Source organism: Vollenhovia emeryi, unplaced genomic scaffold (genome assembly GCF_000949405.1).
Source record: "Vollenhovia emeryi isolate VEMERY1.0 unplaced genomic scaffold, V.emery_V1.0 DF939169.1, whole genome shotgun sequence".
Lineage (NCBI taxonomy): Eukaryota > Metazoa > Arthropoda > Insecta > Hymenoptera > Formicidae > Vollenhovia > Vollenhovia emeryi.
In genome coordinates this window covers 825,183-841,075 of record NW_011967197.1, presented here as the reverse complement: position 1 = coordinate 841,075, position 15,893 = coordinate 825,183, and the positions used below count along the sequence as shown (strand labels likewise).

The 15,893-nt window shown below is 45.4% G+C and overlaps 2 protein-coding genes across 3 annotated transcripts in view; one reads left to right on the top strand and one right to left on the bottom strand.

Moving 5' to 3' along the window:
* The window catches only part of LOC105564009 (nuclear receptor corepressor 1), a 31,745-nt gene extending 16,016 nt beyond the window's left edge, over nt 1-15,729 (bottom strand). Inside the window, exons 1-7 of one of the 2 annotated variants that reach the window (XM_012016071.1) lie at nt 15,464-15,729; nt 13,170-13,649; nt 12,350-12,646; nt 11,734-12,153; nt 9,160-9,516; nt 8,442-8,911; nt 7,082-7,311 (exon numbers count right to left, since the gene is read on the bottom strand). In XM_012016071.1, coding sequence (XP_011871461.1) covers nt 7,082-7,311; nt 8,442-8,911; nt 9,160-9,516; nt 11,734-12,153; nt 12,350-12,646; nt 13,170-13,649; nt 15,464-15,700 — 2,491 coding nt within the window. In that variant the 5' untranslated portion in view covers nt 15,701-15,729. The remainder of the gene's footprint in view (nt 1-7,081; nt 7,312-8,441; nt 8,912-9,159; nt 9,517-11,733; nt 12,154-12,349; nt 12,647-13,169; nt 13,650-15,463) is intronic. The other variant, XM_012016072.1, reaches the window with a different exon arrangement.
* LOC105564008 lies at nt 902-6,458 on the top strand. Its single transcript, XM_012016069.1, has 3 exons — nt 902-2,815; nt 3,641-4,082; nt 4,588-6,458. The coding sequence occupies exons 1-3, from the start codon at nt 2,503-2,505 to the stop codon at nt 5,771-5,773; spliced, it is 1,941 nt and encodes a 646-aa protein (XP_011871459.1). The 5' UTR covers nt 902-2,502; the 3' UTR covers nt 5,774-6,458.
* Nucleotides 15,730-15,893: the final 164 nt, after the last annotated feature.

Below are 15,893 nucleotides of genomic sequence, written 5' to 3'. Positions count from 1 at the left end.
GATAAGATAAAGGAAATGTTTTTTGACAGGCACCTGGACGTTTCAATATCTCGAGATATCAAAACGTCCAGGCACTCCGCCTGTCTGTGTATACCAGCGTGTCGGCTCAATCTCAAACGAATGATTTTTTGTGACGAAAAATTCAAAGCATACGAACACATACCCTTTGTCTATAATATCCTTTTGCAACGGCAATTAAAAAATGGGCGAGTCCAAGACATTTTCCCGCCTTACTCGTGCGAAAAAAAGTACGATCAGTCATCGGCGATTCCACTGTCAATCAATTTTCCCCCCCGAAGAAATAAAAAATAAATAACACAGATACTTATCGGTTTCCTTGTAAATGAAAACCGAAACCACTGACAAGATGAGGGTTAGGGAGAGAACGAGTAGCGAAGGTGGTCTCGCGGCGGTACCGAGCACCCAGCGCGCGCGCGATAGGTAGAGCAGGGTGCCTTCCCCGGGTGGAGTGTATACGAGGAAAGAACGAAGAAGAGGGCCGGAACGAACGATCGTGACTCCGGAATAAAGTGGAATTCAGCGCGAGCTGAATTATAAACGATATTATGCAAACACGGCGCCGCGGAGTGAAGAGAAGCGCGTACTCTCTCATGCTGCGAGAGTTAATTTGATGAAAAACATCAGAGGCCAGGGCTAGGCGCGGGCAAGAGAGTCTCGGAGCGAAAGAGAAAAAGAGAGGGAACGGGGAGGGAAACAGAGAGAGGGGCGGAGTGAGAGAAAGAGAGAAAGGAAGAGACCGGCAAAAGACGCATCTCGCGGCGAAAGATCGCTTTCCAGAAGGCGAGAGCGCTCTTCTCCTCTCATTATCCAGCCGGCTCGCGAAAAACGTTTCCTTTCTCATCTTCTCTCTATTCGTCTTTTCCTATCACTCGCGGGTCTGCACCACGTCGCGTTTAACGTCTCATTTGAAGCCGACAAACAGATCTTGGCCTTTATTGCCACAACCGCGACGCTGTTTCTCGCCGCACGCGCCAACTTTCCTATACACATATGTATATTCTAGATCGCGATTGCCGCTCGGCAGATGATAACTCTGGGAATACTATTTTTCGTCCTCAAGAGAATTTCGAATGTCTAAGCTCGTCTTTAATTCGCAAGAAACGCCGACGAATCGCCGAGCACTTGGTCGATTGAAAATTGCGAGATTTAACCGACGATTATCTGGACAATGTCATATTTCGAATGTGGTATTTCTATCATCGCGAGCTCTTCTTCCAATACAATCTTCGTACGCAATCAATTAATATTTATCCAATTATTAATATCCTAATATTCTTATTAATATCCATTAACATTCAATCAATTAATACCCGTTCGCGCAACATTGACGAGAAATAGCATCCATAGTTCCAAGATTCCCGTATGATTTCCAACGTGTAGAATTAACGCGTTATTATCCCGAGTCCCGTAATTACAATGTAGCGTGACACAATGGCATGATTGCACCCTGAATACACGCGTTCGTATCGCTCGCGATAACGAGTGTTTTACACCGTGCCGCGGTGTCTTTGCGCGCCGTTGCAGATCGTAGAGCGTCAGGTCTTGTTCACACTTGATGCAAAAAGTCTCGAGCATGCACGGAGGGCGAGAGGGTCGGCAATTGATCTGCACAATTGTTATCTAACTCTTTGCTCCCGTTAGGGAATTAGTTGCGTGGCGGCGCTTAATCGCGAAAGATTATCGTCATCCCTTCTAACGAGTCGCGAGGATCTTCCTACGTGTCTACGAATTCTTCGCATCTCTCGTGTATCGTGCGTGAAACGAGGGCACGATCAGGAGCGCATCCTGTGGCATCGCGATAGAGAAGACTGATCCTCCGGGCGCAGGTGCAACTCGGCCACGATCGCGACGTACGCCGCCAATCTGCGCTCGTTGGGGGCGGTTCTCGGCCGCTGCGAAGGGGGTAGAGCCAACCCTACGCGGCGCGGTGTAGGTGGTAGAAGCTCGGCTCGAAAAAGCCAAGCGCGTCTACGCGCAGCTGATAAACAGTGCGACGATGGTGCGCCTGCCAGCCGGCGTTCCGGCGTTCAAATCACGAAGAGCCGCGAGATCGGCCCGCGTCGGGAGCGTTCGCGAAAGCGGTACCGCATCGAATCCAAGAGCGTGGTACCTTCGTCGACCTGTATACGCACCGATCTCGCGCGAGAGATCAGCCGGTGACTCTCGGATCGTCGCGACGCGACTGCCGAGAGATTCGATCTGAGAAACGAACGGACCTAAGTTACCGGAGATCGCGCGAGGGGGTACGTAAGGAAGCTCCGACCTGTGGATGTTGCGTGAGAATAACGATGGCGTCGATCTCGATCACTTATCACCGCGTCCCGAGCGCGAAGCTCTTATTCGTTTGCAATCCCTCCCCGCGCCACGCGCGACGTTAAGACGCGTCGACTTGAACGTCCGTGAAGAGGCCGAGTTGAAAGGATTCTCGCCGAAGGGTCTACGCCGGTGGACAAGTGGATCGGAGCCACGAAAGGTTCAACGATGTATGGCTTGTACAGAGCGTGGTTCGGTGGCGGTGCCACCGGGACCAGCTACCCCTGTCTACAGGACACGTTCTCGCCACCCGACACGGTGGTGCGAGTCGGTAACGAGGGCGAGCACCAGTTTGTCGCGCACAAGGGTGTGCTCGCGGCTCATAGTGGATACCTGAAGGCCCTGCTTGCGAGCGCGACGACGACGACGGCGACGTCGTCGATCAGCTCGCCCTTCGACCCTGCCTGCGCGACCGTTGCCGTCACGGCGACCAACGGACAATCGCAGCGACCGGTCACCTCCGTGTCGGTCTCGTCCATCGGTAAATATAGATCACGAGTTCAAAATCACCAGTAATGTATCGATTGTTCTTGTTCCCGGACAAAGCTCGACAATAGAAAACTTTAGATGACATTACCCTGTCTCGATCTATTCGTAAGCTCTAGATGCGAAAAGAAATGTATTTGAAGTAAATTTATAGAGTGTTTGATCACATCTCTTTGTCAAAGTGTTTAAAATTTAAATGCCCGAAGGATTATCTGTTGGTATAAATATTTTCTACTCTTTTCCCGGCTCTTTGTTGTGACGCAACAAAATATGACGTTTTCAGAACTACTTTCGAATAATTACAATAAGCCAACAGCGAGACGGGAATAATTAACAAACTTTCAGCGGTCGCGCAGTGTGCCATTGTTACTTTCAATCTCTCATTGGGATTTTCCAATAGTTACCCAATTCAATCCAATCCAATCCAATAATTGAATCGCCTGGTTCACAAGTGGCATAAGTCCATTTTTGTAGTGTTTGCAAACAAAAGCGTATCCCACGTATCGCGAATGTTCTCCGATAAACCAATTCGACTCGTCGGACACACTTACATCAATAAAATTCACGCCTCCGAAAGCGATCTGTAGCACATTTAATTTACCGCTCATAAACCCAGTTGTAAACAGAATATCTACCAACGCGACTAATGTTCAAGTAGAAAACCGTGCGCATACCTAACGGGCTAAATCCTTCAACTAGAAAACTACGCGTGTGTGTGTGTATGTGTGTCGCTAGGCTTTCGTGTTACTTCGGCAGACAAATGGAAGGCAAAAGAACGGTATGCACGACTCGCACTTAACGTATCCCCGATCTGACCTAGGTGGAGAGGCGTTCGCGCCACTGCTCAACTATATGTACACCGGCCGGTTGGAGGTGACGCTCGACAACGTTTACAGCGTGCTGCTGGCGACGCATTTGTTGCACATGCCGGGTGCGCTGGAGCAGTGCAGGGCCGCCCTGCTGAGGCTGCGGGCACCGCCGCCCTTGCCGACGCCGCCGATGCCGACGTCCGCGTCGACGACGACCGGGTCGCCGGCGGGGACCGCCGGCAGCATCCTGCGGCCTATACCGAGCAGACTGGTGGTGGGCCCACCGCTCTGTTGGCCCCCGACGACCCCGCTCGCGTATCCACCGGCCGCGCCGGCACCGACCGCCATGTCGCATCTGCCGCCGTCGATGCAGCCCTTGATGCAACCGAGCGTGCCACCCGGGATCAGCGTCGTCGCGGCGAGAGAGAAGCAGGAGCAGTGCGCGCATTATAGGTTCGCAATGTGCGAATTAGATTCTTTCGCGCGGCCTTGTCCCGGTGTTAAAGATAAATCGGAAGTTATATCTCTTTCACACGCTAGACATCTCATGGAAGACCACCCTTGGCAGTAATGAGATTAATCCAATCGGGATTTTCATTCAGCTAAGGCAGCATACTACAGTAAAAAGAAAATTCTTATTTGTTCGGAAAAGAGAATGAAAACGTTTCAGTTACTTGTGAAACAAGAGTTCAATTTCTACCAACGTTGACGTTCTTTTGAAACCGGGAAAAATTAGAAGGCATTCCTTGCCGGGTGAAAATTAATTGTAAGCTTAAATCACTTAGAAAGTAGTAGCACACATTGGGTGCGTGAGATTCACAAATGCGTCGAGAAATAACATCTATATGACTGAAATGCTAATGAGGCACCCGTAATGATAGTAAGAGTAATTCGTTTTCAACAATTAGAACTGCTCGAAGATCCTCATATTAATAGAAAATCGTGTGAATTTTCGCAGCGCCGGCGAAGTGTCCAAGTCGCCGCAGTCCTCGCCGAGCACGGCGCGCCACAAACGGCCAAGACTGAACCCCAGCAGATCGAGAACCCCGGAGATCGTGTCTACCGTGTCCACTCTGCCGTTCGTGGCCGCGGCCGCGGCCGCGTTCACCGCGTTCGCCGTGACGAGCAGCACGGCGAGTCCCGCGACGAGGGCACCCTCGCCGTCGCGCTCGGTCTCGCCGGCCCCGTCCTCCGTGTCGCGGACGCACTCGCCCGTGCATCGCAACAGCGACAGATCGGCGGACCGCGAGGCTCTACGGGGAGAAGAGGCCGAGGATCGTTCCGCTAGATTGTCCAACGATCAGCCGCGCAAACCGTGCGCCACAACGCCCGCCGACAGAGCGTCGAGTCGCAATCGCGGCAGCGACAGCAACGATAACGGGGACACGTCCGCGATGTCGGAGCACGACCGAGCGCGCTCGTCACGTCGCCGGGCCCGAATCTCGGGCGCGAAGGAGGCCTCCACCACGAGCACCGTCTTTTCCGTGGTGTACGACATCGCGTGCTGCGACGGACCGGTGCGCTTTCACCGTGTCTTGAACGAGAATTATTCGTCGGCGACGTCGCACGGACCGCACGTGCCGCCGACACGTCCGCCGAGGAACTGCCAGCTGACGGAGGGCGAGGATCCGTCGAGCGAGAATGACGAGAACGGCGGACCGGCGACGACGCGAGGAGGTGGCCAGGCGCGCAGCCCCAACAACGACTCGAGCAACGACGGCAGCAACAACAGCAACAACGGCGGCTGCTACACCTGCGACTACTGCAAGCACACCTTCAAGTCGCAGTACTGCTACAGGAAGCACGCCAAGCGGCACTTGTTGCCGACGAGGATCAACGAGACGACTGCTGGCGGCGGCGACGACGGCGGGGGCGGCAGGGACAGCAGGGATAGCAGGGATAGCGTTAGTCACGGGCCGCGGCAGGATGCCGCGCGCGGAAGCAGACGGGAGGTCAGATTGCTGGACCTAAACGTGCAGTACTATCCCTGCAAGATCTGCGGCTGCAAGTTCCCCAGTTACTACTTCGTGCACAAGCATCGGAAACTCTGCCACGCGAATGACGAGGAGAGGCAAGGCGCCGCGGATGGAGCGAATGCGTCCAGTCGTGACGCGGACGCGTCGTCCACCCAGGATGCTCCGTGAAACGAAAAGACACTCTCTTCCTCCCTTTCTGGCTAGGTATGTATTGAGGTAGCACCGCCAACTCTCTAGCCCTCGAGCGACGAAAGGAAGCAATACTTTGTCCTAATGTGCAATTCTAATGCTTTCAGATTCCTCCTTCGTCAGTTTCCAACGTTCCCAACGAACCAACGCCCGTGGAATGCGAACAAGAGATTCCCCGCTCGAGAACAAGAGAAGAGACACTTTACGGACGGAACGCAAAGTACCTATCGATATTCGCCCGTGTGTCGGATATTTAATTGCAAATGAGATAGAATGGAAATCAAATCGAACTACTGTAGAACATCATGTTCAAAATTAAAGCGTCCTTGCGTTCAGAAATGTATAAATCATTAAAGATAAACAGGCTCACGTACTGACGGAGATTTATATAACTACTAATTTATGTTTATAATAGATAGCACTTAATCGCGTTTCTCTCTTTATGTGTATTCTTTGTCGTTACGTATCTCAATGTTATATACATCAACGTTTTGGTACGCATTTCGTGTACCAAGTTGCACAAAAAAAAAATAGAAGTCTACGATGTGAAGTTACGTAGTGACGTAATCAAATCTTCAATACATATAACAGTTTAATTGTGAGAAAAGCTATAGGCGACAAATAAATGGGAACGCTAGTTTCTCTATGTAAAAAGAAAAAAAAACTGCTCGTATACAAACTGTATCTCAACGTTTAAATTTCAAATTAAACGTAAGTCAAACGTTAGTGCTATATTTCATTAGTCTTATGTAAAAAAAAATTCAAGTCTGCTAAAGGCAAGTTACACGTTTCAATAATGTATATACGTCGATTCTCTGAATTTCAGCGTACAGTCTAATAATGCTAATGCAATATATCGGAAACTATTCTTTAAATTCACAAAAATAAACCACCGAGACGAGAAAATATATTATTAAATATCCTACCGCTTCCATCACGAAAGCGACATAATGAGATAAATGCTTTTCCGGAAGTATATCAATAATGGAATGAACGTGATAATTAAAGATATATTATTTCGGATATATATTAAATTAACCTTTGAAGATACACGGGATAATTTCGATAAATGGTCGAAGTCGATCGAATAATTTCAATATTTCAACGTTGTCAGTCCAATTCTTAATGCATTTATGTATGAGATATAGTGAGTAAATTGTAATCGCGTATTAATGTAGGTGTTTGGAAAAGACATGTAGAAACGGACAAGCCTGGATTAAGACTCCAGCTCGAGGAACAATTAACGTCAAACAAAGATACAAAAATATCAATTAGCTCTAAACTTACCGATGACGTCGATCGACGGCGCCTCCTCGTCACTGGTCTCCATAGGAGTGTGATTCTCCTTCTTCTTGTCTTTTATTCTACCACTAGCTGCCACGTTAGCACCACCGCTCGTGTCCCTGCAACTCGGCTTCTTTTTACTGGATTCCTTGAAATCGGACTGAATGGTCGAAACGTTCGTCGCGTTGTTCAATGAAGACGCGGACGATGACAGCGCGCTTTTCCCTTCCATTCTGTAACAATATCGACGCACATAAATTGAATTTGCTTAAACAAACACAAGCCGCACGGGATATAAATGTAAACTTTGCGCGCGCTCGTGTGAAACGACAATCCATTGAACATCCCGTTTCAATCGTATTTCTACTTTTCACAAAAATGAAACGCGAGGTCTCGCCGTGATAAAAAAATATTTTCCTCGATAAAATTTTGCTGATCGCGCGCATATGTGGCTTAAGAAGCAGCAGGGAATTCGACACTCGTCATTCGCATTGGGCAGAATCACATTTCCAACGATCGAGTCAATTACGGTGATGAGAGCCTACGTAAACATAATCCACTAACCGGTAACCATTGATTAGCATTACAATCTGCTAATAATTGATCTCCCCTCCTCACCCACCCTTCTCAGGCTGCCACCACCGTCGCATCTGCCTCACTCCTGGCGTATCCCTGTCACCCCCGAAACCGTTTTCCGCCCTTCAACGACTTGCTCCTCCGCCCGGCTATCGCGCGATCACCGTCGATAAGTGAAACTTATCTCTATTAGTATAGCGTCGCCGAAAAAAAAAGCAGATTAAGCTCCTTTTTGCGCGCGCTTTTGTAATATCCGTGCGCCGCCGAGCGACGTATTGTAATCGTTAAATGGGTATTCGCGGGTCGCCTCTCCCACCGTGGACAATATTGAGATTGGTTCGTTGGAGTGGGGTATGTTTGCAGAATGAATATCTTCCGGCCGATGGATACGGTTCATTCAATCAGTCCGCGTACACGCTTTTATATAGATCAGAATCGGGACCAATTGGTATGCGCGTTTCACACAAAATGAGCCGCGCAAATTTTTTTATTTCTTACCCGCGTATCGAAAATGATTAATATCGCGCTGCGAACGCTTGAGGAAATAAAAAAAGAATAAAAGATAAAAGATACGATACGCACGTGACAATATTCAGCCGACGTATTCATACACATTCAAATACGTTCTATCGTGCTCTAATATATTCTATGTGCCATTACGGCAATTTTGAAATCTAATAGTCGCATAATTAATTAATTATATACGTAACTTTTAAGTACGTACTTAAATTACGTACAACGAAACTTAAAGTGTAAAAAAAAATATACTAAGAAAAGCCACACGTACATTACTTTAATGTCCTTCCCCGACGCCGTGTCCGATTGCGGCTCCTCTTTTATCTCTACCTTTATGAAATGAGAGTCTTTCGAGTCGATTTTGTTCTCTTTGTTCTCCTTGCTCGTATCCCTGGAATCTTTCGCGCTGGACGTCGTCGACGTCGCCGAGATACTCGACGTCGTGCTGGTATTCAGGACAGATGTCGTTGTCGTTGTCGTTGATGCCGTTACGGAATCCGTCGTTACGCTAACGCCCGACGACATCGAGCTCAAAGAAGACGTCGCCGTCGTTACAGTCGTAGTCGCAACAGTTGTTGACGATACGCTCGATGTGACAGTGGTGCTCGTTGTAGACGCAGCCGTTGCCGAACTATTCTGAGGATTTTCCTGAGTCTTCTGTTGCTGCTCGCGCTGTAACCTTGTCGTTACGCCTGTTGTTAAAATATCTATAGGTCCGATAGTCGAGCTTGTATTATTTACCTGAAACAATTACAGAAATATTTATCTCGCATGATATTATCGAGTATTTTTAATTCTAATTTTTATGTTGAACGTGCCACGTGATTGTATACAGTACAAACACGGTAAATGTTTCAATTATACGCACGCGAGTACAAATAACTACATTAACAACTTTTTTAAATGTATTAATATAATATAGGTGATAAAATTGCACAAACTTATTGACGCGAATTTATGTATTTACGGATGATTAATATCACACTTACTTTATTATTCGGATTATTCCGAGAGCTACGCGTCCGTTGACGCGATTTTCGTAGAAGCTGTTTATAATTTTCTGCTTTTTTAGTGAGGTAGTAGTGATGTACACAATCTGGAACGGACTTATGTTCTAACGATTGAGCTATCACTCCATAATTCTTAGGATGCTGAAGGTATTTCTCCTTGAACAATTCGTGCTCTACCGCACTCCACACGTTGATTAATTTACGTTCACTGTGAAGAGCTTCTAATTCCTCCGGTTGGAGCAATCCATTCCGATTTTGAAACGCGATCCTTCGTTGCTTCGTGTCCAACAACAGAGGCGGTATGACTGCATACGAACGCATCTTCTTATCCTCCATCTGTCAAAGATAACACCATTTTCAATATACCAATTATATCTTTGTAACATAATTACCTAATATGGTTTATCAGTATACTACCTCATTACCTTTTTAATTGAGCCTTGGATGGTTTTTAATAGCATTTTATTAAAATAAATTGGTTGTATATTGATAAAACATGTAGTAATATATGTAAATGTTTTACTTAAAATAAAACGTAGATTTTATTATCTTTGTATATAACTACTAAGACTTATATACAAATAATATATACCAAACTATCACGATTTTAGCAATAATTATGTGTCCAATGTCTTTCTCTCCGTGTTTGTTACATTAAGTTGGCGTAATTTTAATATACCGACTCATGCATTTTTTGTAAGTAATATGCAATAGCATACGGTCCATAACTAGTGTATGGTATGAGATAAGGGTGAAGTGAGCAAGTGCACGTTACTAACCTGACGAGTTATAATGGAATTTTTTAAATCTTGCAATGTTTCTTCCTGAGGAATCAGTACAAATTAAATGTCTTCCATGAAGTATCATAATAAGAATTTGTCTAGCAAACATTAATAAAAAAGAGAACGTAAGAAAAACAGAAATAAAGAACACAATGCTTTTTAAAAAAAAATTATTAAGTGAAACACTAATTACTCATGAGATATTAATCAAAACATTTTGTAAAAGAAACTAGATGAATGCAATATCTCGTGAATTGCAGAGTGATATTTTATTTTAAAAAACCTACTGAGAATCATGAATCTGAATCAATTAAAACTTTATTATCCCGCGCATCTATTAGTCCGATGGTAACTTCCAATCATCTCCATCCATTTATCCAGTTTGCCATCCTTTCCCTGGTCAGCATACACGAGAAGACCAAGAGAGAAAACAAATGTCTAAAGATAGGAAGAAACTGTCAGTTACCATCCTTTACTTATAATCAACAAACTCTCTTTAATCCTTTGATGTGGCGCTTTCACAGAATTGCTCTTGGAAAAATGAAGAAAAAGACGAGACCCATAAAAAAATACTGTATCTAATTTTCACTGAATCTAGAATATAATCACAAACTCTTTACATTTCGGTGTAAATATCAAGAAATTTGATACAACAAAAATTTACCTTTAACATGTGCAAGTTTTACTTTAACTGTTAACTTAACTTTGTATACTATTTCGCTCTTAGTAATTAATCAATAATAACTGAGATAAAAATAAATTACAACAAAAATTATATATGAAAATTAAGAAAAACTCAAAACTAGTATTAATTCAATTTTCTAAATACATTTTATTCTATATTATATTTAAATTGTCGCAGAATGTTTATCAAATATTAATATTATTTAGTAACGTGCCTTTCTATTACTTCTCCCTATACCATCTTTTTATCTTCATCATATTTTTTGTCCTCTCTCTTTTGGAATGCATCATGTCGCTCGTCTCGTTACAAACGCATATCACACTCGTATAACATACAGGATAGGCCATATTTTAATCTTCGCACCCCGATTTCTCGAAAAGGGAGCAAAATCGCAAAAAAAACTGTGTAGACAACAGTTGTAGGAGTCAAAGAGGGACTTTGATTTTTACCTTATGGTCAAATTTCAAGGTCATTTGAAGATCACCTTTAATTTTTTAAATGAAACCCTCTATTATTTATTATACTACCTTATTCTACTAAGTAATATGAACAACTTTTGTCTGAAACATTTTTTTATTTGCCTAATACTTTTGGAGATATTCAAGAGAAAGCTGATAACTTTCTCAATATTTAGCTTATGATATCTCGATAACTGTTTGTCGGAGGGAAAAGTAGTACAAGGCTTTTTTATTTGATTTGGTCTCAGGAATGTGCTGTTGCAATAGTGCTCCAATTATCATAAGGTAAATATTGAAAAAGTTATCAATTTTCTCTTGAATATCTCAAAAAGTATTAGGCAAATCAAAAAATGTTTCAGATAAAAGTTGGTCATATTACTTAGTAGAATAAGGTAGTATAATAAACAATAGGGGGTTCCAATAAAAAAATTAAAGGTGACCACCTTGGAATTTGACCACAAGGTCAAGATCAAAGTCACCGTTTGATAGTCTCCCATTGACCCCTACAATTTTTGTCTGCAAAGTTCTTTGCGATTTGGCTTCCTTTTCGAGAAATCGGGGTGCGAAGATTAAAATTTGCCTACCCTGTATGTGTAATATACTGTACCTGTTTCCAACGGATTCATACCTCTTGTTCTTGTAGACCGTCCATTATCTCTTCAAGATCAGCTTCACTCTTAATGCGAGCACCAACTCTGTTAAAACGCTCTTTGTCTTCCCTCTGCTTTCGCAATTCAGGAAATACCTTCTCGAAGAACTCGCGATTCTTCGTCTCCTTCGATTTCCTCTTCTGCGTTGACTCCAATCGCTCTACCTTACGATGCCACTCTTGAACCAAAATGGCGTACGTTTGCGACTGCTGCCGATGGAGAGACGCGCGCTCGGCGTGCTCTCTCCGGAGCCTAGACATGAGTCTGGCTCGCATACACGTGTGATGCCGTGTACGATTCTCTTGGTATACGCTTGTATCTGACGGTTGATTGTACAAAGGTAGTTCTACTTTGGGGCCCAGTCTTTCTAAGAGTCTATGAGCTTCTTCTGCCTTTCTCTGTTAATAAAAAAAATATGCCGAATTAGAATACAGTGCATTAATTATCTTAATGTTCCTACGTGATTCAAATATTAAAATCCAATATTTTGATGATACAAATATAAGTGAAGAAAAAGACACATGCGGTAATCCAAGTTTGATTCGAGTAGCGTTTGACACGTAAAAATACACAATTATTATTTACATAATTTACCCTATTCTCAGCGTAGACCTTTTGCGCCATCGATTGATGCTTTGGTTGCTGTGACTGTTCCTCAGGGTCCTTCACTTCCAGAGGCTTATTCGCCGTTTCCTCCAATTCTTTTAATCTCTTCCGCAACATGTTCAATTGATTCTCCCTCTTGGCAATCTCTCTGTCAACTTTACCAATTTGTTGCAAGAGATCATCCTTGGTACTTCTATATTGTGTATCCTCCTGCGTATTCGGCTCTGGAAGCGTAGGCGAAATGGCTTCCGTTTGTGGCGTGTACGCACCTACGGCAGGCTGCTCCTAGCAAAAATTCGTCATATCATATTGCCGCCCAACGTTTCGTTTCATTGCTTTTCGTATAACCAATCTATGTTTATCATTTATTTGTTTAGTCAATATGCAGTTAATCTAAAGTATTGATATGCATAATAAATCACTCTATATTTAGTTACATACATTAATTTATTTATATTTATATACAATTATTCTCGGAGAACGTAAATTAATCTCAATTACATCCCATACTCATAGCTATAAATATGATTAACTGCAATCTGATTTATTTATTTAATACAATTTCGCGAAAATTAATACTATTATTCCATTGTTTTGATTTTCAACACTATAAACGAACGATATTAAGCAAACATGAGATAGTCCCGAACCTAAAATGTAATTTTGTATTGCCGATAATATAAAAATCACCTCATTTTTATCACTGGTAATAAATACCGCCCAAATACATTGGCAACTGTTAGCTAGGCCTCTCTCGGTCGTACAGACTAATCGTTCGATTATCGAGCAATCTGCCCGTCGTACCCACCCTGGTGTCTATCCTAAGTGGCTGTTGCAACTGCACGACATGTTGTTGCTGTTGCTCCTGCTTGCCCCCGCATGGGTCCGCGGGCGACAGGCAGCGCGGCTGAGGCTGGGATTGCAACTGCTGGATCTGCTGATGCTGTCCCAAACGGATCTTCTTAAAGGGTGGTGCTTCCAGACTGGACATGTCGACGGGGGTGCGACTGCAATACTGATCAGGCTGGACGGGTATGGGGCCTACTCGTGGCGGGTTCCTCACCGCCGCCGCCGCATGTTGCTGGTAATCCGATGCGGCGGCGGCAGCGGGCGATGGTATGGACGTCACCGAGGGGCCGATAGGCGGCAAGAGGGATATCCTCTGCCGATCGCCTCTGCCGCCGGCTCCCATGCCGCTGTACTCCGCCGCGGGCACTACCCCGACGCCAACCCCACCAACTTGCGACAGGGGGCTGTTGCTCACGTTGATGGCGAGTCTCTCGTTCACCTGAAAAGAAAGCACCACGGTGAAAAGTCTACTTCTATGTTCTCCCTTTCTTCCCCATCACCCCCCCCCTCTCTCTCTCTCTCTCTCTCTCTCTCTATACAGTCTCTACCCCCTTTCATCGTCGTTTCGCTCATTCTTTGCCAGAGGTTCAATTTATCTCGCGCGTCTCTCTAACCTTCTCGCCGGGGAAACTATTTCAGAAAAATCGATGACCCGGTTCAAGAAAACACACGGTACCGATATACCACGCGACCGCTCCTCTGTCCCCTACGCTCTGTCTATCGCAATCATCTGTTCCAACTTCCTCCCCTCCTTTACTTCTGCCGGTAGTTTTGCGTTACCACGCTGGTTCATTCGCTCGTCATAGTCCGTTCCGGTCGGTTCGCGTAGACAAGTTTGTACTATGAACTTGGTAGTTTCGACCGGCATCATAATGATTCTCAAGAAACTGCTCTGTAAGTTGCAGCGGCAAAATAACCGACTCGAAATACACGTAAGAAACAAGGAAAATAAGATGCGATTGTGCCCTCGCGTACATGTGCACGGCGCGTGTGTACGTGTGGCCTGAGTAGGCGACTTTAACTTTCTCCCGCCCACTCGCATCATGCTACAAGCTAAATGCGATAATGTTTGCTAGAACTGCGTTATGCAGTGAATTTAACTTGACTTGGAATTACCGCAAAAATTAAGTGTAACATAACAAAGTACAGGCGTTCTGAAATACTCTTGAATCGCCGAAAATTTTGAGAGCAATGCCTTTTTCGTAGATTCGACTTCTTCAGAAATAAGAACATACCGTAACCGAATTGTTATTTACGCGAAATACCTCGCTGAATGTTTCATTTTACATTTGATTTCTAATTTTATCCCGATCGCCATATCTAATTTCGATTGTATGTATAGATACGCATACGCGTGTTCTCAATTTTATCGCAAGAATAACTTTGGTTGAGCAATTCTCCACTAACACGCTGTACTTAAAACTGCCGACCGTCAGACGCGCGGATCGTATTGTTAAAAGAGAGGGAAAAAAGGAAGAGGGCCGATAATCGGTGAAAGTCAAGGACGGGATCGACCGATATGGCCATGCGTGCGATTGCGTTGCGCGATGCGTGTCCCAATTAGTTTAGCGTCTGATGTTACGAACTAATATTGATTTCTATCTCGTTACTCCCGTACTAAATTGATTCCAATACCAACAACTAACTGAATATGAAATAAAATTTTCACGGCAATTGCGATATATCGAACAAATTGCCCGGAAATTCTTGTCTTGCCCGTTTAAGTAATAAAAAAATATAAGGAAAATAAAAATGTGTTCTATCTGAATATCGCAGAGAAGGATTATTCGGGTCAGCGGCGGTCTTAAATTATCGCAAAAACCAATCGCAAGAGGGAAGACTAAAAATATAATTGTAATACATCCAAAAATAAAGTCTAGAAAGAAGAATCGAAAGTGACGTGGCTCTTGTTCGCCGCTAGCGATTCAGCTTAATATTGAACTTTCAATTCGTGTGTGTTATCTCGATAGATAACACACAGGCACTGAAAGACGCAATCTCTTAATCTTTTCGAGCGTAATATATTTCAACGGCCGGCTGCTGTGTCGCAAACCGAGTGCAACGTCCATCGGGAGGAAAAAAGGGAGAAAAGAGAATCCTTGTTGCTCTCGGGCGTGTTTGCATGACCGTGACCGCTCGACGCATCGCGGCGTCATATCGGGGACTCCGAGCGTAGATAGAGCCCGGGGAAAAGGTGGCGAGGAGGCGCGTCCGCGCCTATGTACACGTGGTTCGCGCCATGGAAATACCTACGTTCGTAGTGCCGGCACGATACGCGTCTCTCGCGGCGTAGGCAGTCCCGGTGTGTGGCGGCGGCGGCGTTTGACTGGCGATGACAGTAGGTTGACTGAGAGGTGGTGCGGAAGCGGGTGCAGGTACGGGCACAGGCACGGGCACAGGCACGGGTGCAGCCAGCGACGGTGCGGTGGTGACCACCGCTGCCACCGCTGGCGTCGAGGTCGGCGGATAGGAATGAATGTAACGGAGCATCGGCACGGTGACATAAGAAGTGGCACCCCCAGCACCACCACTGCCACTGCCACCGCTGCCGCTGCCGCCGCCGCCGCTACCACCACCGCCGCCGCCGCCGCTGCTGCCGTTGCCGCTGCCGCTGTTACTGTTGCCGCCACCGCCGCCGCTTCCGACACCACCACCGCCGCCGCCACTGCCACCGCCGCCGACA